At 35.4% G+C, this 21,781-nt stretch overlaps 2 protein-coding genes across 2 annotated transcripts; one reads left to right on the top strand and one right to left on the bottom strand.

Annotated features, from left to right (window-relative positions):
- The first annotated feature begins 7,090 nt into the window (after nucleotides 1–7,090).
- rbp1.1 (retinol binding protein 1, cellular, tandem duplicate 1) lies at nucleotides 7,091–12,754 on the top strand. The gene is made up of 4 exons (XM_067362844.1): nucleotides 7,091–7,163; nucleotides 9,249–9,427; nucleotides 12,127–12,228; nucleotides 12,704–12,754. Exons 1-4 carry the CDS (start codon nucleotides 7,091–7,093, stop codon nucleotides 12,752–12,754), a joined length of 405 nt encoding a protein of 134 aa, XP_067218945.1.
- Nucleotides 12,755–13,337: 583 nt separating this feature from the next.
- rbp1.2 (retinol binding protein 1, cellular, tandem duplicate 2) lies at nucleotides 13,338–18,415 on the bottom strand. Its single transcript, XM_067362825.1, has 4 exons — nucleotides 17,913–18,415; nucleotides 17,485–17,663; nucleotides 15,957–16,058; nucleotides 13,338–13,457 (listed from the first exon to the last, which is right to left on the bottom strand). Exons 1-4 carry the CDS (start codon nucleotides 17,986–17,988, stop codon nucleotides 13,398–13,400), a joined length of 417 nt encoding a protein of 138 aa, XP_067218926.1. The 5' UTR covers nucleotides 17,989–18,415; the 3' UTR covers nucleotides 13,338–13,397.
- Between the last annotated feature and the right edge of the window lie 3,366 nt (nucleotides 18,416–21,781).

Below are 21,781 nucleotides of genomic sequence, written 5' to 3'. Positions count from 1 at the left end.
CATCAAACAACAGGTGCGTCAGGATATTGTCTGGGACGCAACAAGAACGGTCCTCAGATTGGGAGCTTCTGTGTACAAAAGTAATGAGACTCCAGAGAGGATGTGCTGAAGGAAAAATGATGTGACGAGTCTGAGTGCCGCCCGGATGCTGTCGCTCTGATTGAAGAGCCTGCCGGTCTCTTGGGTTCTGAGCATGGCAGGGTTTTGCTTTCCTTCCCATCATGCTTCTGTGACTGTGCACACAAAAGAATACATAAATGCATTGCTTTTGCACTTCATATGCGTCTTAATGTGTTTGCTTGAACTTTTTATCAAAGCACTAGTTTAATAAAGCCATACCAGCAGGAATGTAAATTCAATATCGCTGCCGGTTTTGTGTGTATTTAAAAAAAAAATCCAGGTTGGCATGTTCACTTTTCATTATTGCTGAGATATGCTTCACTGGTTCTGAAAGTACTACATGAATATTAAGTGAACAAAGCAGCATACTTACATCCACTTAACAAGAAAACGAACAGCATATAATTGGCAGTGTGTTGATAACTATAGACCGCCGACCAGTAAAGTCTGCAGACATTCATTTTCCAAATTTGGCCCAGAGTCTATCAACGGCTTCCTGCCAGGTGTCCCTTTTAGCTAAAAATGTGCATCCATTGGCAGCCCACTCAGTGTCCACTTCTTTTTTTTCCATGCTAATGGCTCCAGATATATTTTTGGGGTCCTAATTTACTTAAAATAGTGATCTGTTTGTATCAGTAACCCGGACCATGTTTAGCACATCTTGAACCTTTAAACCTGTGACAGATTATGCAAGCAAAATAATAAATTTTATACTGTTTCATACTTACTGACCTATTCTCACTAATAATCCCTTTTAGCTTCAGAGGAAATTAACCATTGCAAAACTATATTCTTAGGTTCAAAACTTGAAGGTCCACTGAAGTGCCTTGAAACGTGCAGTATTTTTCAATGTGTTGGCGTAATTTCAACTGAAACAGGAAGACAGGGCGGGACATATTGAACAGCTCCTCCCCTTTTTTTAAAATAGTCAATAGCGTTTCGTTTATATCACAGCTCAGCCAGAGCCATTGATCTTGGTAAAGCCTCAGTTTCCTACTAATCCTCCTAAACTGTTTCTCCTCCTAATCTCCTCCATATTGCTTTAAAATACAGCATTCTGTGCAGAATTCACATGGGTCTGAAACATTTTCTGGCCTGTGCCGACTCATGTGATCCACTGTGTGCTCTCATGTCTGTGTGCACACTAAGGCTGTTCGCGTGACACTAATGTGAATCCAGACTTCATTCACCTAAATAGAATCATTCCCCATCTCCTATATAGTGCACTATGTGCCATTCACCAAGCAGAAAATAGTAAATGTGTCAACAAGTGACCGATTTCAGCTGCAGCTTCAGCATCTATTTGTAATGTAGGGGGCGGGACTTTAGATTCTAGAGAGCATTTGATTGGACAAAAAATCTGACGTGAAGCTGAATCACAGCGTGATGTCATCTTCGGAAGTGAGAGACTACGATTTGAATGCTTATATCTTCTAAATATGAATTTTGTCATTGTTCTGGAGCACACTATCTTTATATATAAGAGTAAAGCTAAAATATTCATACTAAGAGCCAAAAAACTTCAATTTTGATTTCATGGGGACTTTAATAAAGACACTACCAAACCTGATGATGAACTTATCATTACTAATTGGATTTGGGACTTATAATGTGGGGCTTCATGCAGACAATTCTCTGAATCTGCTCCTTTTCACCAGTGTCAAAGAATCCTCGCACTTTAATTCAAAATGCCATCTGATTACAACAGCTATTGGAAAATGATCTCAATTTAGACCTCTAATGAGTACCTGAAAGCTCTTGGTGAGTCAATTACCAGTTGAAAAGCCAGGGAATCTTCCGTAGGCTTAATTAACATTATCATTGCACTGCACTATAAAACCTTTGGAACATAATTGCATTACTGAGTTGGGTTGTATAATCCCTCTAATTATTAATTAAACTCAAGAGATATATTTTAATTTTTATAATTGAATTTCACTAATTGTATCGATATAAATCTACATGCATACATTCACTCACTCACCGGACACTTTATTAGGTACACCTGTTCAACTGCTTGTTAATGCAAATATCTAATCAACTCAGTGCATTTAGCTTCAAAATTGGGAAGAAAGGTGATTTATTTGACTTTAAAAGTGGCATGGTTGTTGCTGCCAGACGGGCTGGTCTGAGTGTTTCACAAACTGCTGATCTACTGGGATTTTAATACACAACCACCTTTACAGAGTGTTTAGAGAGAATGGTCTGAATGAGAAAATCCAGTGAACGGCAGTTCTGTCTGTGAAAATGCCTTGTTGATGCCAGAAGAGAATGACCAGAATGGATCCAAATGATAGAAAGGCAACAGTAACTCAAATAAGCACTTGTTACACCCAAAGTCTGCAGAAGAGCATCCGGTGACACTCCTGTCAGCTGAGAACAGCAAACTGAGGTTACAATTCACACAGACTCACCAAGATTAGACAATTAAAGATTGGAAAAACTTTGCCTAGTCTGATGAGTCTTGATTTCTGCTGCAAGATGCAGATGGTTGGGTCCGAATTTGGCATAAACACCATGAAAGCATGGATCCATCCTGCCTTGTATCAATGGTTCAGGCTGCTGCTGGTGTAATGGTGTGGGGGATGTTTTCTTGGCACACTTTGGGCACCTTAGTACCAATTGAGCATCATCAACATGTCCATCCCTTTATGACCACACCATCTTCTGTTGGCTACTTCCAGCAGGATAACACTCCATGTCACAAATCTCAGATCATCTCAAACATGCTAATGAGTTCACTTTACTTAAATGGCACAGTCACCAGATCTCAATCTAATAGAGCACCTATGGGATCTGGTGGAATTAGAGATTCACATCATGGATGTCCAGCTGACAAATCTGCAGCAAATGTGTGATGCTATCATGACAATATGGACAAAAATCTCTTAGGAATGTTGAATCACCTTGTTGAATCTATGCCACGAAGAATTAAAACAGTTTTGAAGTGGCCGTTGTGCAGTATTAGAGGTAATGCATTACAAGTAACGTGAGTTACGTAATCAAATTACTTTTTCAGGTAACTAGTAAAGTAATGCATTTTAAATTTACAAACAAGTTACTTTTTCAAATAAGTAACACAAGTTACTTTGTTTTCCCATTTGACTGACAGCTGAATAGAAGGTGTGAATTTGCATTTCCTTCAGCCTGAGGCTTATTCATTTCACTTTTACTGTGAAAGGGATTTTACATAAAAACAAACAAACAAACAGCCTAGCCCAGATGAGAAAAAGTAATGCATTACTTTCCATGAAAAGTAACTAAGTAACGCAATTAGTTACTTTTTTAAGGGAGTAATGCAATATTGTAATGCATTACTTTTAAAAGTAACTTTCCCCGACATTGCCAGTGAGTGTATTCATAAAAATAGTGTATGTATGCACATATGTGTGTAAATATGTCATATATAAATTGCCTGTTTGTTTTCGAACAGTCTTTGAAATATAACACAGAAATAACAGAAAATAATAAACACAAACACTGTGAGTTAAGTAATCTCATTTTGATTTTGGCTCTGGTTCCTGGCAGACACAAATGTTGCTATTAGGAAAACTGCCACCGTGATGAAGCCAACAACGGTGTCTCTGAGAATGGAGATCACTTCATCAATGAGACGGTCAGCTCTGACGGCGTGACATTGCCTGGAGTTTGATCTGTCAGGAGCTGATGAAAGTATTTTGATTAGGATACCTATTTCTTTTTTATTTCGATTTAAATATATAATAACTGTGTAACATTGATTTCAACATTTGAATTAGTGCCCTTGTTTTCTTTCTCTATTGATATGCTAAGGAAATTGGTAGAGGCATCAAATCATAAATCTATTAAGCATATCAGAAGCAATACACTACATCTATAGTGATATACTCTGCATAGTTATGATGAAAATACTACTCATCATAATTATAGGCCTTATTCATCATTGTCATCATTATTGCACTGACAAGATTACCAAGATGTGTTAAAAAGATAAGAGCAGATGGTTGCTGTTGTTTACTTTTGTCTTGTTTATCTCTTGTAGGAATAGAGCTCCTGGCATAAGAGAAAAACAGGTCATCAAGAAATTATGAACCAAGGTCTATAATAAAAGCATTCCCCTTGTTATATATATATATATATGTGTGTTCATCCATAGAATGAAAAGATAAATGCATACACATGTCTATTAGATTTGGGGGCTGTTCACACAACACCATTTTCAACTAAAATCTGAAAACATTTTATATACGTTTTGGCCGTTCATTTTTTGGGGGGCCTGAAAACGCGAATGTTTGAAAAGTGCAAGTTTTTGAAAATGATTCCATTATTGTCTCCATATAAACTACAAAAACTCAAATTTATGAAAAAAATGACATCATGCACATGCATATTACGTGTTCAGTCTGTAGGCGCATAGTTTCTTTACAAAGTGACATCGCCATCTTCTGGCCTGGCAAGAATAACAGCCTTTTTAGTCACTTTCATGGATCCGTGTGAATGGGCATCTTTTTGACAACGATGGAAAAGCTTTTCTGGTCTTAGTACATCATTGTCATGTAAACGTAACCTTGGAGTAGATCTAGTGTTTACCCTACACTGAAAAAAAATTATTGTAACATCTAAATTAGGGTCAGTGATGAATAAGGTTTTTAAAAGTGTAAAAAAGCATAATGGAGACATAATAAATAAGATTTATTAAGTGTTAACAATGAGATTATGTGGTTTTTATAAACAATTTTTATAATCAACACTTCTTTTGTCATTTTTTTACAAGATGGACAAAATTTGTCAACAAAAAAAGTCATTTGGTTTAATCAACATTTTAGTTTTACCGAATTTACACTTTTCATATTTTCAAACAATGCTAACAGGCTGATATCTAGCTAGCTAACAAAAGGACAATCAAACATATTATAGTTAGTACAAGTTTTTAAAATATTACATTTTCCATGTTTTATAGCGATTGTACCAAATGGCCTGATGTTTCGGGACATGAATTTTTCAAATTTAGTTACTTTCATGACCATGTGGTCCTTTGCAGTTGTCTAAATGATGTCACATCCTGTCACATGATATTGACTGCATGACTTGATCCAAAATGGTCCCTTTATATTGGTTACTCCGAATGACATCAATGAAATTAATTTTTCCGGACATTCTTTCTCATAACAAAGCAACGACTTCTACACAAAATTTTAATACCACTTTGTACTCTGTTGATATATGATGTTATAAAATCATGCCAGAATAAAAAATATATACATTTATTAAATTTTAAGATATTTTAATCACAAATGAAGAGGCTGTATTGGCCTTTGGACGGTTAAACCGAATGACCTTTTGACACTTCAAAATCTTTAAAATTCATTTATATGTAGCAAAATATAATTAATACCTTTTGGATTCAATGAAAGAGATCTAGTTGTACATACTTAGGAAGTCATATCTTTGTTTTTTATAATTATTTTTAATGCCTTTGGACAAAAAAAAATAAAAAAATGACCCGTCACGTCAATTGTCCCCTCAACTGGTTAAATTCAAGCCAAAAATATTAGTCACATCACTGAATCCAACTTAATACATTGATTTATACCAACAAAGTTATTTCTTATGCATTACATCAGGTAGAAATAGATTTTTAAGGTAGCTATTGAAAGCTACCATTTTTTTCTGTGTACCTAGCACTGGAAGGTATTTTAAAAGCACAAAAGGAGGTGTGTGTAACAAGAAATGTGGGATTGGTATCTAACTCCTCATATGAAAGGCAAGGAGAGCACAGACAAGAAGAAAGATGATGAATGTAGTCTGGCTCCTGCAGCTCTCATAAACAAGCTTGATGGAGAGGATGTTGGACCCTGTGTATTGTCCCATGTGTACTAAAAATGTGCCAACAAAATGAAAATGAAAAAGAAAAAACTGTGATATAAAGAAAGATGGAATGAACCTGTCTGTGTGCTGGTTTTCGGTTTGTTTGTGTGAATAGTAGTCAGAGTTTCCAATTACCAGCTGCATAACTCCATGGTCAAATATCTCATAAATCTATGAAGGTAAGGTGAGAGTTTCTTTAAGTTAAGACTTATGAGTCTGATGTGATAATATACTTCAAAAATAAGCATTTCTTAATTAAAACAGCGGATGTGAAGGAACCAGTAGGTTTTAGGTCATGCAGCATTGGTTTAGTGTACTAAAATTGTAATAATTTAGAGTTATACATGTATGCAAACTATTTTGGCAGGCAATACGCAGTGTTTATGTTACATCAAACACAATTAATGCTTCTGTATAAGTAGGATATCCAGGATTACCGATTTACAAAACAACATAATCTTTTTCTCATGCCAAAGCCACTTATATCAGCCTTATGGGGCTTGTTTCAAAAATCAGAATCTGATATCATAAGTTTAAATCCTCTTGATTTTTTATACATTTCTTACTTATCAATAAGGCCTGTAGCTTTTAAAGATAAAGGGTCAAAGAGAGTTCTTTATTGCTCTGCATGCTTCTATCCATATTATGCATGAGTTAGATTCAAACCTGATGATTTAGAAATAAAGCCTTAGGCTAATCGAGATTAATTGGTAAAAGATGGGATGTGTGCCAAAGCTGTATTTGTGCCTGAATCACAAATTAATGTCAGAATCTTCCTACATTTCAACAGAGAAATGTCTTTTCAGTTCATTTAGTCCAAAGGTTTATGCAGTAGAACGGTGTAAATCCATGTGAATGATGTAACGATTGTCCCCTACCATTAATCCATATGTTCCATTATCTTTGATCCTCAAGTGTTATGCACATTGTGGGAGTGTTTTTCCCTATACAGTTGTACTGAGCACATGTGTCGCGGTAATGAGGCTGATCCGATTATTATGGTGGTAATAAAATGCGGTGCTGATATTCAGAGAGCTGCACAACAGGAGCTGGGGAACGATCAGACATCAGGACTCCTCTAAAAACACATTTTCAGGACACGAAGAAAATCACAGATTTCACAATGCCTGCTGATTATACTGGATACTGGAAAATGATCTCCAATGACAACTTTGAGGAGTATCTCAAAGCTCTCGGTAAGTTTTTTTTTTATTCTTTGAAATGTTCTGCAAGGGTATGTATGACATTATTTATATATTTTATCGCTTAAAAATCAATTAGATTAAAACGTTTATTTCAGACCTTTTTCTTGGATGAATCACGTAACGCTGGTGGTGTGGAGTTGATTCATGAATCATTCCAGTGGCTCGAATCCTCGGTAGATTCGTTCAGAGCCCGTTAAGTCGGTCGTTACACCAAATGGCGTTAAATGAGTTGAATCATTCACACTCAACCGATTCTTTAAAGTCGAAATTGACTCACATGCTCTTCATATCAGTCAGACTATCCTTGTTCACAAACGAGACGACTTGTTCAGTACCGCTCCGACTCGTTCACTGAAAATACCGACTCGTTCGGTGGGCGTATTCGTTCTGCCCGTCCAACCAATGAAATATGCGCCTTCGCAGCCCGCACTTGGATGCCATTGGTCGTGCTATTGTCAATCAGAGGCAGGACATTGTTCATACCAGAGCCGTTAAATATGTTTGTCAACGGCTCTGGTTCATACACTTAAAGGTGCAATACGTAATATTTTTGCAGTAAAATATCCAAAAACCACTAGGCCAGTGCTATATATTTTGTTCACTTGAGTACTTTCAATATCCCAAATGTTTGCAACTATTTGTAAATAGTGAGAAAATTGCAATTTTAACCAAGGCTCCGGGACGTGTGAGGAGTCGCCTGTCAATGGCGTCATACCCGCGTTACCCTCGGTTTCCGCTTTTATTTTGTAGAAACCATAGAAACACCAAAGATGCTTTAATATTTACATGTTTTAATAGACAAGGGAACAACTGTTTGGATATATTTATAGACAGAAAACTAATTGTTGTTGTTATATAGCTCAACACGTTTAGTCTTATTGTTTAAATCTATTTTGTCAAGTAGATATCATAGCATAATCAGATGCTGCTTTATTTTTAGCAACAGTAATACAGCATTTTCCCCATCATACAATATGTTTTAAAATTAATTGCATGCCATTTATCAACACAAGCCATCCAGCATTTAATATGATATTGTAAAATGGATCTATCTTACTGCAGTGTGTAACAGTGTCTCACAGCAGCCGGCGAGTGAACGCACAGAGTAACGTTATAACATCATTTTCAACAATCTCTCAAATGTATCTAATATGATAAACAGAGCTGCGTTACCTCATACTCATGACCGGAAAAGCGGAAGCAGCGCCGGCGACTGTGTCATAATAAAAGTCCCGCTGCTCGTGAGGCGTGTGTTGCGCAAGCGCTCCAGCTCCTCGTTCAGCTCCACAACACTCGCTCCTGCTCTGCTTCACACTACAGTAACGTTAATAATCGCATCCATGAACATGATTTCTTCCCAAGTCCTATCCCTATTCTTTTGCACCATCCGTTGAGATGGAGACCACATGTCCCAAGATTCCGCGTTCAAACTTGGCGTCATCAAGCTACGCTTTTGTTTTGAATAGGTCTCTAGTGACCTCTAGCGGACAAAATTATTACATACTGCACCTTTAATTGTTTATTAAAGTTAAATTAGTAGGAAATTTAATTAAATAAGTTAAAACATGAAAAAATACTATTGTAATTAATAGTAAATACTATTGTGTTTTTGAACAATACTATAGTAAATTCTATACTGTATATATTATACTATTTACAACACTTTGTTAATGAATGCTACAGCATACTGTGGTATTCACTATAGCGAACTGATAAACTGTAATAAATACTTTAGTTTTTACTTCAGTAAACTTTAGTATACTGTAGTATAATATACCTATGTAGAAAACTTAGTACAGTATTTGGTAAAGTAATTTGTTTTTATTACTATAGTTATGTAACCACAGCAACTATAGAATTACCACAACAAATTAATTCAAGTACTTTACTATAGTGTAGTTCAAAAACACTATAGTATTTTCTATAAATTACTATAGTATTTTTGCTATATCTAAGTGAACAAGTGTATCCATAACCACTTAACCATTATAAATCTTGCATTGATTTATAAACAGGTCTGTTAAACTGGCTACTAATTGTAATTTTCATGTTTCTTTCTTCTCACAATTCCTGAAGATATTAATGTTGCTATCAGGAAAATTGCTGTTTTGTTAAAACCTGACAAAGATATCACCCAGAATGGAGATCACATTACCATCAAGACTGTGAGCACATTCAAGAACTATGACATGGACTTTGTGGTTGGTGAGGAGTTTGAGGAGGATCTGGGTCCAGTCGATGGCAGGCAATGTATGGTGAGTCTACCAACATCATACAATAAGTATAATCCAGAAGAATGAATCACAGTGATGGAGAGAGAAAACTGATGAGACAAATTCCAGTGTTTGTCTGCTGTTTTTTCCTGTCTTTGCCGTAGAAATGGCCAAAATAGCTTTTCTTTCTCATTTGATTTCTGTTCACTTGAATGGCTTATTTTATTGTAATCTCCTCATATCTACGTGGAATGCAGTTAAGTACAGAAATCCATTTAAAACTGCAATGGCTGAAATATGAAGTTAGAGCACCAAAGTTTTATCCCTGTTTTAGTAATTCAGATGTTCAGCTTTTGATGGCTCTTTTTAGCTGACCTATTCCAAACATGAGAGAAAATATTTAAATGTTTAATAATGCTTCAGAGTCATAAAAATATTTATAAGGCATATTTATCTGGAAACTTGTTTCTGCCACTGAATAAAAAAATAAAAATAAAAAGGTAACTGCAACTTTTTTTCATAATTGTGAGTTTATATTTCCAATTCTGGCTTAATAACACGCAATTGCAAGTTATGAAGTCAGAACTGTGAAATATGAACTCAAACAGTCAGTCTTTTTTCCTCAGAATTGGACTTTATAACTCGTAATTGCAAGATGCAAACTCACAATTGTGAGAAAAAAAAGTCAGAGTTGTGAGATAAAAAGTTGCAATTATCTTTTAAATAGTTTTATTCTGTGGCAGAAACAAACTTCCATATTTGTCTGATAAAAAGTAAGACATGAGCAGAATAAATGAATAATAAATATTATCACAGAAATCGTATACAAAGCAGCCAGTTCAAAACTGTATGTTTTATATTAGAAATCATTACTGGTTACAATCTTACAAGTCACCATGAATTCTAAATTGACAAATCTTGTTTTATGAAATTTCAATATACTTGTTATAACTGATTTATCCATGCACATCATAATATTTTTTAATTCAAGTGCCCTTGTGGTCATTAATCAAAATAACTTTCCCTCCCACTTTCAGCAACATCTCTTCTCTGATGATGTGTTTACTGGCTCAAGGGCGGGGCAACCTGTCACTCACATGAGATCAACCAATAGCAAACCACAACCATCCAATCAATTCCCCATAGACAAAATCAAGTCCCGCCCTTCATTTTTTTTTATTGGAATAAAATGTTGTATATAATCTGGCAAATGATATATTATGAACAAATCCCTCTGTAAAAAAACCTTTATAGATAGGAATAAAACTGTAAAGTTTGGTGTAAATGCTTCTGAAGTGGAGATATATGGTTCAGTGCAGTAGAAAAAAAAACTCATTTTGAGAAAACTGCCTTTAAAAATATGTATTGTAATTGAAATCTATAGTCACAAATAGATAAAATGCCAAAAAATAAATGCTTAAAGGTGGATATTGGATGTTTTCTCACCACTAGTCTGAAAAAAACACTTCATTAAAAGCCAAAAAGCCCAAAATCGAAAAAGCAGCGTTTTAGCCTGTAGTGTTTCACCTTAACAATACAAATGTATTGTTAAATACATTAAAAAAATAAAAACAATAAGCGATGTAAAATACATTACCCTGAAAATAAATTGGCTACTTTAAAAAATCAACTACATGGACATGAAATATTAATTGGAGTTACACTACTGTTTTTACTGTATTTTTCATAAATAAATTATGGTGAGGATATTAGTTATGAATGGGAGAAACTACAACGCGCAAAATGGCGTAATACTTCCCGCCTTCTAAGCAAAAGAGCCAATCGCTGATTGATAAAGTCATTGCGTCCCATAAAAACCTAAGATTCGCGATTAGGCTCGAAAAATACGCTTTTATAACGCCATTTGAGAATAAGAAACAACATTTATGAAACAGTTCATGTCAAATTTTGTTGCTGATTTGAAATATGTTTTTTAATTGTTAGTTCACCAAGCAGTTTTTGATATTTCAGGATTCCCTCATTCAGATAGACAGGACTTGGTCTTGGATGCCCGAAAGAGCTGCTCAGAGGCGTTGCAAATATAGTCGCCGAGTGAACAGACTTTCCTTGAAAGGGACTTTAGTATAAGAGACTTCTTTCAAAATTCATTGTACAACCCTTAAACTTTTGAACTGTGGTGTAAAATGATTCTTAGTTCAGATTCTTGTTCTAGAAGCCCTTTTACTTGGATATACGTGACATTAGGGAAGAAAAACTTCCGTTTTATGCAGACATTGGCAACATCCATCCATTACAGTTTCACTGGTGCTCAGGGGTAAAACCTTTTCAAAAAATAAAGGATTTAAAGGATAAGTTCACTTTCAAATGAAAATTACCCCAAGCTTTACTCACCTTCAAGCCATCACAGGTGTGTTTGACTTTCTTCTTTCTGATGAACATAATCCAAGAAATATCCTAAATTTATAACGGCAGTGAACGGCATCAATGAGTATGAGCTGAAGAAAGTGTCTCCATCCATTATAAACGTACTCCACATGACTCCGGGGGTTAATAAAGTCCTTCTGAAGTGAAGTAATGCGTTTGCGTAAGAAAATATCCATATTTAACGAGTTATGAAGTAAAATATCTAGGCTCCGCCAGAACGCCTTTAACTTTATTAACCTCCCGGAGCCGTGTGGAGTACGTTTATGATGGATGGATGTGGATGGAAGCACTTTCTTCAGCTTTAAAATGCGACTACATATGCAATGTCTGTCTTCTTTCCATCATTTAATCCACAGACCACCATCACCTGGGATGGAGATAAACTGGTGTGTGTGCAGAAAGGAGAGATCGAGGGCCGGGGCTGGACCCACTGGATTGAAGGAGATGAACTTCATTTGGTACGTAATGTAAACTATACTAAACCTGAAACGTCTTTTCTTACACACTCTCATTTGCCCCTATTTAACAATGACTTTGTTTCTGGAAACCGTGAGTTAGAGTAAAACATATGGTAACTAATGACACAAATGACATGTGCTCACCAGTGTGTATTAGCAGCTCGTTGTGCAGGGGATGTTATTATCATTTCAAGGCTATTGTGCTATTGAACTCATCTAAAACATTAACAACAGATGTTCAATCACATCTGTGCAATGTTGCACTTAATTACCGCAAGCAACCCCTTTGACAAAAGGGTGTCGAAGGTCTGTTGAAGAATATATTTAGGCACACAGCACCACCTGCTGGTGAGAAGTGCAATTTGTAGAGACACATGGATGTGTTTTTTCCTGCTGCAAAGGATATAGATTGGTGAGCTTTGTCTTGGAAAATCTATTTTAATTCATAATCATGTTCTGTGTATTTTCTATGCAGGAGCTGAGAGCAGCGGGAGTTGTGGCCAAGCAGGTTTTCAAGAAGTCTTAAGCTTGTATAGTTGCGCCTCCTACTGGAAAAAACACAGAAACAACCACCAGATAGAGCTGTGTATCCATTCATCCTCTCATTATGATGTGCCTTTCTAGACTCCTCATCAGACAAAGTTTATTCCAAATAAGCAATTACTTTAGTGGATATTTATGAACACCTGTTAAATTCATATGTGTGTGGGTTTGGTATGTTTTGGTACCATAAGACTAGCTTCATAACTGAGAGCTTTACTGCTGTCTAAAAATACCGCCTTTAACATCTGAGGTCTGTCTGAGAGAAGACGGGTCTTGACCCCACAGCAAATCGAGCTCCTTTCTTGTTTGTAGAAGCAGGAAGAGGATGATGATGATATGATGAGGGTCTGTAAACCTGCACTGCTGCATCTCCTGTAGATCATGTGTGCTGAAAGTGTGACGTATCACAACTGACAAAATAAAGAAAACTGATGAGGATAGTGAATGTGCATGTTTTTGTGTTACCAGTTTATTTTCTTTGACAAAGTTTCAACGTACATTTTTTACATGACTAAATAGTTGAGGAATGAAAAAGACATATATACTATTTATCATACTGTTACAGTGACTGTTAATAGGCAGAAAAGTTCACGCTTTTGTTCACAGTACTTGTGGTTCAAGGCACATCAGTCAAGAACTTGTTTCTTAAAAACTTGTTTACACACCACTCCACAGACCCGCATTTCCTGCAAAATAAAATTAAAAATAAAATGATTTTTTAGTTAAAACTGCAATTTTAATACATATTTTTATTATTTTAAGGCAAGACACTGTAGGTGAATAGAGTTAAAAAATAAACTAATAGATATCACCATATATCCCCAGTGGATTGACAAAAAAAAATATTACAAGTTTTCTAAAATGTCATGCTTAGATATGCAAATGAGGCATTATTTACTATTAAAAATGTGCTAATTTGCATAAATGTCTAGTACAAAAATCTGAACATTGGATGAACTCAGGTTGAGAATTCTTGCTTCATTTTTTTTCTACAGAGGGGATTTTGTGTATTTCTTTTTATCACTCCATAATTCAGAAAATACTCTGAACAGTCAGAAAAAAAAAAAAAATCTTTGGAATAAAATGTTGTATATAATCTGGCAAATACTATATGAACAAATCCCTCTGTAAAAAAACCTTAAAACTGTAAAGTTTGGTGTAAATGCTTCTGAAGTGGAGATATATGGTTCAGTGCAGGAGAAAAAAACTCATTTTTAGAAAACTTTAAAAATATGTATTGTAATTGAAATCTATAGTCACAAATAGATAAAGTGCCAAAAAAGAAATGCTTAAAGGTGGATATTGGATGTTTTCTCACCACTAGTCTGAAAAAAACACTTTATTAAAAGCCAAAAAGCCCAAAATCGAAAAAGCAGCATACATTAAAAAATAAAAACAATAAGCCATGTAAATATACATTGCCCTGAAAATTAAATGGCTACTTAAAAGTAAAATCAACTACATGGACATGAAATATTAATTGGAGTTACACTACTGTTTTTACTGTATTTTTCATAAATAAATTTTGGTGAGAATATTAGTTATGAATGGGAGAAACTACAACACGCAAAATGGCGTAATACTTCCCGCCTTCTAAGTAAAAGAGCCAATCGCTAATTGATAAAGTAATTGCGTCCCATAAAAACCTGAGACTCACGATTAGAAAAATAAGCTTTTATACGGAAGAGGATTAGGGCCAAGCAATAATAAAAAATAAAACCATCTCAAGATTAAAGTTGTTAAATTTCATGAAAAAACTTGTTAAATTTCGAGAAAAAAGTCAAAATAAAATGGTGAGAATAAACTCATTAAATTACGAGAAAAAACTCGTTAAATTTCGAGAAAAAGAGGCGAGATAAAATGTTGAGAATAAACTCGTTAAATTTAGAGAAAAAAGTCGAGATAAAATGTTGAGAATAAAGTCATTAAATTACGAGAAAAAACTCATTAAATTTCAAGAAAAAAGTTTAAATAAAATCTTGAGAATAAACTTGTTAAATTACGAGAAAAAAACTCATTAAATTTTGAGAAATAAGTCGAGATAAAATGTTGAGAATAAAGTCATTAAATTATGAGAAAAAACTCGTTAAATTACGAGAAAAAAAATCATTAAATTTCGAGAAAAAAGTTGAAATAAAATGTTGAGAATAAACTTGTTAAATTACGAGAAAAAAACTTGTTACATTTTGAGAAAAAAGTTGAGATAAAATGTTGAGAATAAAGTCATTAAATCACAAGAAAAAAACTCATTAAATTTCGAGAAAAAAGTCGAGATAAAATGTTGAGAATAAACTCATTAAATTATGACTTTATTCTCAACATTTTATCTCAACTCGAAATTTAACTAGTTTTTTCTCATAATTTAATGAATTTGTTCTCGTAATTTAACAACTTTTTTCTTGTAATTAATGACTTTATTCTCAACATTTTATCTCGACTTTTTTCTCTAAATTTAACAAGTTTTTTCTCTTAATTTAACGAGTTTATTCTCAACATTTTATTTCGACTTTTTTTCTCAAAATTTAACAAGTTTTTTCTCAAAATTGAACAACTTTAATCTTGAGATGGTTCTAATTTTTTATTATTGGCACTAATCCTCTTCCGTACTTTTATAACGTCATTCGAGCATAAGAAACAACATTTATGAGACAGTTCATGTCAGATTTTGTTGTTGATTTGAAATATGTTATTTAAATGTGAGTTCACCAAGCAGTTTTTGAGATTTCAGGATTCCCTCATTCAGATAGACAGGACTTGGTCTTGGATGCCCGAAAGAGCTGCTCAGAGGCGTTGCAAATATGGCGCCGAGTGAACAGACTTTCCTTGAAAGGGACTTTAGTATAAGAGACTTCTTTCAAAATTCATTGTACAACCCTTAAACTTTTGAACTGTGGTGTAAATTGATTCTTAGTTCAGTTAGTTTAGTGGTCATTATGCACAAATTTAACAGAGAGTTGAGTAACAAATGAAGAATTCCAGACTGTTGTATAATGAAGTCAGTAAATAGATTTCAGCTTACACATTTTAAATAGGTTTGCATTGCAATGTGGAACTGCTGCGTTAATGATGTTATCTCATTAATTACACTGTTGACTACACCAATAACAAGATGCAGCCAAGTGTGACCTCTCTCATAATACAACAGACCATGTCCTCTTATGAACTGTGTCCTTATACAAACTTACCACATGTAACTCGTCCCCTTTGACCCATTGTGTCCAGCCCCTTCCCTCCTTTTCTCCTTTCTGCACACACACCAGTTTGTCTCCCTCCCAGTTTACCGTGGTCTACAAAACAAGAACAGATACACGTCAGAACTGACTGACAATCCACACACAATAGAGAATGTTTTGTTTGTTTGTTTTTACTAAAAACATAACTCAGTGTATTTAACACAACCTTTTAACATCACCTTATTTTTTAAAGTACAAGGCTTCAGGTGTCAGTCACTTTCTGTTTTTTAGTTGTACATTAGTATTATTTTAATTTATTATCAGAATCACACTGGTTTGTAGCGCAAATAGTTTATTCATTTACTGCACTTTGTTATACTTAATAGCTGCTTTAGAGAAGAGGAAGAGTTGTTGTAGTAGAGTGTTGTTGTCATGCCGTCATTTTACACCAAACGAGGGTCAATTCAACACAAAAGATGAACATGACGGCACATGCTAGTGGATGAGTTGAATCAACTCCACAGCAACTACATCAATTTATCCACTAACCATTCAGAAACGTCTAAAAGTTGTAACTTCTTCCTGAGTCTCTCCATCAGTGTCGACTCCGGTTTGAACAATGTAAGGCTGAACACTTTCCTCATTTTGGCTGCGTGAGATTCTCCAGCTTTGTTGTTGTTGAGCTGTTAAAGCTCCGCCCTCTTCTGGAAAGGGGGCGGGAGCAGCAGCTCATTTGCATTAAAAGGGACACAAACAAAAATGTCATGTTTTTGCTCACACCCCAAAAGGGGCAAATTTGCTATAATGATATAATGCTATATTGATCTGTGGGGTATTTTGAGCTGAAACTTCACAGAGACATTCTGGAGACACCAGAGACTTATATTACATCTTGTAAAAGGGGCATTATAGGTCCCCTTTAAAGAGTTCTGGCAGGCTTTTCATATAACCTTTCCCACTATGGTATAATTTTATGTATTTAGTTTTAATTCATTTTAATTTGACTTAAATTTTAACCCCAATAAAGCTCTCATTGTAAACTGAACGTAAACACTGTACAACCATTCCTAAACTAGTTGACCTGACATTCCCGGAGCACCAGGTGTTTGCGGCATTAACCAAAACCCTCATGGATTTAAGATTCAATAGGTCATTGTATGTAAATCTCAATCTAATCCTATTTAATGACATAATCACTGAGTCATCCATCACAGTAACCTAAGGAAAAACAGTTCAAAATAGTACTGCACTCTTAAAAATAATGGGGGTTTTCGCAGCAATGCCATAGAAGAACCATTTCTGGTTCCCCAAAGAATGATTTTTACTTAGTGTGAAGAACATTTAATACACTAAAGAATGTTTTTCCACTATAAAGAAACTTTTTTGCAATGGAAAGTTTCCATGGATGTTAAAGACTCCTCATGGAATCATAAAGAACCTTTATTTTTAATAGTGTAATACACAAAAAGGTTAAGTTTTCCAGTTCTGATCTTATATTTCTGTTTTAACCTATACGTTCATATATAAGGAGGTCACTTACCATACATTTCCTGTCATCTACACCAATTAAATCCTCCTCAAACTCCTTTCCAACATCAAACTCCATATGGTAGTTCCTAAAGGTGGTGAGAGTCTTGATATTAAAATGATCACCATTCTGAACAATCTCCTTATCAAAGATGAGATAGCTGGCAATTTTTCTGATGACAAGATTCACATCTGTAAGTTGAATACATATAAAATTGGTCAAACCAAAGCCGTTTATGGTACATGAGCCGATTTTTAGTGTATAGCAAACTATAATCAGGTCTGCCAGAGGTACTAAAACTTTTCTCTTGAGTACAAAATACAAGCATGTATTTCCGTTTCCAACAGAATATATTATAACATCTCACATACCTCTTTCAGCAAAGGAAATTTCACAAGGGTATAATGAATAAATAAATAGAAAATGAAGTATAATCCTACCGAGCGCTTCCATGTATTCATCAAAGTTTTCATTACTTGTCATTTTCCAGTATCCATTCATGTCCACAGGAGACATCTTTGCTGCTTTTTTGCGTTTGTCCTCTGCACTGATGTTTCAACATCAAGGTGCATTGAGGTGTCTCAAATCACAAGGCAAGTTGTAATCCTAAAGCCAATTAGGGCCTTTGGATTATCTCAAAGAGCATTTACACATGTTGTGGGACTTCTGCTGTGGATTGCTTTCTCCTTTTCTCTTTTTTTGCACAGGAGCTCTGTCACCGGGAGTAAACTCCAATGGGTGATGCATCTCATAAACTCATGTCAGTCACTGCATGTGAACAGACAGATATGTCAGTTTGTAATTGTTTTGATCTCAGCCTGTCAGAAGCACAACAGTCAGTCAAAGCAACCATCACAATGCTGTCAATCCGGCTTCCGTTTACGCCTTCAGACTCCAGAGCACAAACAGGAGGTGAAGACCCGTCAGTAATGAGGTCAGTCTTCCTGACTAAATTACTCTGAAGTGTTTACAGTGGAATGTAGAATAAAATATACATGGGATTCCCGAGATGTTTATTTTTCAGAACAAGGCTTATTTCCTTTTCCACCAACCACAAGAGAGTGATTTTGTCATCCAAACTTGTCTTGGTGTATCTACACATCCAAATTAGGGGGTCCATAAAGGGTCTTAAAAGTCTCTTATGCTCAGCAAGGCTGCATTTATTTGATTAAAAATACACTAAAACAGTAATATTGTGATTTTGTCACATTATGTTGGTGTTTTGTTTCTGTTTTCATGGACTTTTAGTTTGTATAGCTTCCTGTGTTTCCTTCTCTTGTTTCTAGTTTGTGTTCATTTGCTGTCATGGTGATACATTGTTTTGTTTATTGTAGTCAAAGTCCCTTTAAGACAAGTCATTTCACTCAGCTGCCATCTTTGAAACGCCTTTCGTTCATGCAAGTGCAGCTCCTACACTGTAAAAAAAATCCCGTTGTTTCTACGGAAAAATACCGGCAGCTGTGGTTACCAGAACAATACTGTAAAAATGACATCTAACCGTAAACATACTTACGGAGTTACATGTGAATTTTACATTTTAAATCTGTTAAATTTACGGTAAAATAACGTATTTCATTAACTGGTATAATGTTAATTTACCAACCTAATGAAGTACTAATATCTGTTTTGTACCTTTATAATACACTGACAGTCACCAAACACAGTGGTGATGAGAATCACATGATGAATCAAAGTTCATCACAAGCAGCTTTTCCACAAGCTGAGGAGGACAATACTAATATATAGAAGGTGCACACAGTGTCATTCACACACACACTAAACACCATCATGGTAACATGCATGAAATTTTAAAAATGCAATAAACATTAATTTAACAACATTAGATGTAACATAAAACCCTAATGTACATAACTGATTAGAAAAAAATGAGAAAAACTAAGAAGAAACAGAGTTATTTCAGCGAAAATATATCAAATGTGAAGTGTCACGCAGGGAATTGTGGGAATGTCAATATACGGTTTTTCACTGTAAATTTTACAATGAATTGTTATTTTTCACGTCCAAAAACTGTGAATTTAACGGTATTTTACCGTAAAATGACATTAAATGTACCGTTAGATCTATTACAGTTATTCACCGTATATAGTACGGAAACTTTCTGTAAACCAATCAACAGTTTTTCACCGCAGCATTTTTACAGTCTTTTACTGTTAAAATCACGGTCATTTTTTACAGTGTATCTCTTTGAATGGGGAAACATCAAATTCTCCAAAACTCTTCGCCAAGCTTACCATTACATTTTTTATTTGAAATTACCAATGAAATCTGACAACAACTATCTCATAAATTTTGTTTCTAAATGCTCAAATCATGCCAAAAAATTGCATTTTTCAGGCTGGACCAAGCTAATGCACAATTAGAACACTAGTGCTGCGTTCCAATTCAATTCAATTCACATTTATTTGTATAGCGCTTTTCACGATGCATATCGTTTCAAAGCAGCTTTATAGAGAATGCATGTTAACATCACATTTTAAAGAATGCAGTTAGCAAATAATGTAATAATTTAGGCAATTAATTTACAATCACTGTTAGCATTTTAACTGAAGGTAGAAGCAATGATCTCCTGGAAAAATGAATTACATATTAACAATAATTAGGATATAGAAATTGGGCAATGTGCATGTTGATCCAGATGATTGCGTCTTCTGAAGTCCTCGCAGGAGTTGGCGCCGTCTCTTAACAGGTGTTGGTCATCTGAGGTCTTCTTAAGAGGCTGCATCCAAACTGAAGCTGATGTCCTCTCTAGTCACCTCAGGACAGGTGTCCCGATGCAAAACAGAAAAGCAAATGGAGAATAATTAGCGTAGCTGCTGTTCATAACATTAGGCAAAGATAGTCATGTGCAATTGATCTGGTATGAGATGCATTATGTGAATGCTTGGCTAAAGAGATGCATCTTTAATCTAGATTTAAACTGGGTGAGCGAGTCTGAGCCCCGAAACATTATCAGGAAGGCTATTCCAGAGTTTCGGAGCCAAATATGAAAACACTCTCCCTCCTTTAGTGGACTTAGCTATAGGTACAACCAGAAGTCCAGAGTTTTGTGATCTTAAGGAGCGTGAAGGATTGTAGGGCGATAGAAGATCAGTTAAGTACACAGGAGCTAAACCATTTAGAGCCCTATAGGTCATTAGCAATACTTTATAATCGATACGGAACTTAATAGGTAACCAGTGTAGAGATGATAAAATTGGTTATATGATCATATTTTCTTGACCTGGTAAGAACTCTAGCAGCTGCATTTTGTACTAATTGTAGCTTGTTTATTGAGGTAGCAGGACAACCAGCTAATAATGCATTACAGTAATCTAGTCGAGACGTCATGAAACCATGAACTAACTTTTCTGCATCAGAAATAGATAACATATTCCGTATCTTAGAAGTGTTTGTGAGGTGGAAGAACAGGCAGATCCGAATTTGGATTTTCCTACCTCATTCTAGGAAATAACATCTGGAACGCCACTCAAAGTCAGACATTTGGCACATGAACTCGGGGTACATGGTACATGGGGTACATCAACCCTGACCTCAGTGAGACGTGTCATTTGACACTCCCAAGATACTGGCGCGTCCTGCTTCCAATGAATATGAACGTAAACACAAACTTTAAAATTAGACATTAAGTTCATGTAATGTTGCCTTCGTTTTTGCTTTTCATCAGCTGTTTTCAAAGCGATGTTATTTTATTCTATTTTGCCATAATTGACACAAAACATGATATGCTCTCGATGGCGACATCATGTGGTCAACATGTGAACGTGATGAGTGATGACTGAAACTCACTGATGTCTGAAGTGGGAGATTTAATTTGGCATATTCCCAAGTCCAACCTCGTCTGGAACACGCCAGCAGGGTTGCCACAACAAAATGCACTCAATTGACCCTTCACAAAGACCCGCCCCCCTTAGTTACTGTTGCTTTGCCCAACAAGCCATGGCACTGTCATGCCACACAGAGTGAAAAATACATTATGGAGCATAGAGGACACTGACAACACGTCGACAGACAAGACAAAGCAAGTTACTTATGATATCAAACAAAGTCCCAGCTTTCACACAGTGTAGTTTTTTAAGAAATTTGAATAATAAAACCCGTTTTGTGGCTCTTTAATGTGTCGTGACAGATTGCTGAAGTGCCTCAGCTCAAGCGGCTCGTGAACAGATCATCTCTTCATCGTTCATTAATAGCATCAAATAAACATGAATGAACATCAGAAGGAATGCAAACGCAGAAAGACATCACACCATTTTTCAAGTTCAAGTCCACTGAGGTTAGTTAATCTTCT

This window comes from Chanodichthys erythropterus, chromosome 16 (genome assembly GCF_024489055.1).
Source record: "Chanodichthys erythropterus isolate Z2021 chromosome 16, ASM2448905v1, whole genome shotgun sequence".
Taxonomy (NCBI): domain Eukaryota; kingdom Metazoa; phylum Chordata; class Actinopteri; order Cypriniformes; family Xenocyprididae; genus Chanodichthys; species Chanodichthys erythropterus.
Note: the sequence above shows the minus strand (reverse complement) of the source record. Positions and strands in the feature narration are given on the sequence as shown.